Source organism: Nestor notabilis, unplaced genomic scaffold, assembly GCF_000696875.1.
Source record: "Nestor notabilis isolate BGI_N333 unplaced genomic scaffold, ASM69687v1 scaffold23289, whole genome shotgun sequence".
In the NCBI taxonomy this organism is placed as follows: Eukaryota; Metazoa; Chordata; class Aves; order Psittaciformes; family Psittacidae; genus Nestor; species Nestor notabilis.
Window position 1 is genome coordinate 2,106 of NW_009944403.1, and position 1,766 is coordinate 3,871.

General features: G+C 62.6%; 2 protein-coding genes across 2 annotated transcripts in view; both read right to left on the reverse strand.

Annotated features, from left to right (window-relative positions):
- LOC104411872 (ankyrin-1-like) overlaps positions 1–1,067 on the reverse strand; it is a 1,692-nt gene extending 625 nt beyond the window's left edge. The window contains exons 1-4 of the mRNA XM_010022410.1: positions 855–1,067; positions 513–710; positions 296–394; positions 119–217 (exon numbers count right to left, since the gene is read on the reverse strand). Coding sequence (XP_010020712.1) covers positions 119–217; positions 296–394; positions 513–710; positions 855–1,067 — 609 coding nt within the window. The remainder of the gene's footprint in view (positions 1–118; positions 218–295; positions 395–512; positions 711–854) is intronic.
- LOC104411873 (ankyrin-1-like) overlaps positions 1–1,719 on the reverse strand; it is a gene marked incomplete at both ends in the record, with an annotated part of 3,537 nt that extends 1,818 nt beyond the window's left edge. Inside the window, 2 exons of the mRNA XM_010022411.1 lie at positions 1,185–1,283; positions 1,621–1,719. Of these exons, the coding sequence (XP_010020713.1) occupies positions 1,185–1,283; positions 1,621–1,719 (198 nt within the window). The remainder of the gene's footprint in view (positions 1–1,184; positions 1,284–1,620) is intronic.
- Positions 1,720–1,766: the final 47 nt, after the last annotated feature.

A 1,766-nucleotide genomic window follows, 5' to 3' on the forward strand; every position in this document is an offset into this window, starting at 1 on the left:
TGACACTGCCTGTCCTGGAACAGGACAACTGCCCGGCACCCCTGCGGAGAGCGGGTTGAGGGGCACTGCTGGCCTCAGGCACACAACACATCTCCAGGGACACCCTGCCCAGCCTTACCCACGCCGAGCTGTGCGGGGAGCTCCCCTTGGGAAGCAGCAGCTTGACGATCTCCAGGTTGTTGTGGTGCACAGCCACGTGCAGCGGGGTCAGGCCGTTCTGGGGAGGAGGAGAGAGCACAGACAGGTCACACAGAGCCTCTCCCTGTGCCACGTCACCCACAGGAGCAGCACTCACCTTCCCTGCCGCATTGGGGTGAGCTTCGCGCGCCAGCAGCAGCTCCGCCACGTCCACCTTGCCGTACTTGGCTGCAACGTGGAGAGGGGTAAATCCTTTCTGAGGAGACAGGCAGCCCATCACAGCGCGTCAGGGACGAGGAGGACAGCACCGGCGCAACGCTGCGGCGCAGGAGGACGCTGCCCCTCCTGCGACAGGGACACTGCCACCAGCCCACCTTGGTCATGCAGGTCTGTGAGGCCCCTTTCTCCAGCAAGGCCAGGGCCGTGTCCACGTGCCCTTCCCTGGCGGTGATGTGCAGTGGTGTGTGCCCCGCCGTGGTGGCCAGGTTGGGGTCGGCGCCGTTCTCCAGCAGCAGCTGGACCATGCCAGTGTGGCCGATGCGTGCAGCACAGTGCAGAGGGGTCTGGTCATCCTGCGAGGGAGGCAGAGAAAGTGTTGGGGCAGATCTGGACCAGTCCCTTTGCCATGCCAAAAAGGCCCCAGCCCCGCTCCTGCTGTTGCACAGAGCAAAGAAACCAGCACCGGCTGGACTATCACACACGTTCTCAGTACCTACCTTGGCCTTGGCGTTGGCTTTGGCTTTGTTCTGCAGCAGGTACTTTGCCACATCCGTGTGCCCAGCTCTGGCTGCCATGTGTAGGGGTGTCTCCACTTTCTGCACCAAGGACAGGATAAAGCAGTGAGGCCACAGGAGGGTAAATGCCCTCCTGCAGTCGTTCCTCTGGTCTGAGCACGGGAGAGCAGTGCCCACAACCTTTTCTGCTCCCATGTTCCTCCTGCCGGCACAGAGCAGGGGCTGCAGAGGGAGCAGGGATCGAGCAATCCCCATCTCCTGCTGGACCCTGCCATGACGAGTTCCCACAGCCTGAGCCGTGGTGGGACTCACCACATTGGACACGTTAGGAGAGGCTCCACGCTGCAGCAGGGTCTTGACGATGGGCAGGTGCCCCATGAAGGCGGCCACGTGCAGGGGGGTCAGGCCGGACTGCAGAGAGAAAGCGGCCAGAAGCCAAGATGGGGGATGATGGCTTTGCCAACATCAGTTCCTGCCCCTTCCTCCCTGTCCCTGGGGCACGCTCCAGCGCAGGGGCAAACTCTCATCCCAGCAGCCTGACATGGGAGCTGAGTGGAACATGGAGACCTAGTGCCCTGCAGGGAGCAGCTGTGGAGAGATGCTGCCAAGCTCACCATGTCCTGAGCTGCAAAGAGCTCTGAGCCATGATGAAGAAGGTGCCTGGGGGCCAGCAGAGCCAACAAGGCCATGACCCCCTGCTCTGCACGGGCAGCAGCAAGAGAGCTGGGGCTGGCTGCAGCCCACCTACCTCGGTGACGGCGTCAATGGATGCTCCTGTCTTCAGCAGCAGCTCCATCACCCGGATGTGGTTCTTCTTGCAGGCGATGTGGAGGGGTGTGAAGCCGTTCTGCAGACGGAGGGATGGATGGGTGCACGGTCACCTGTGAGAACCCT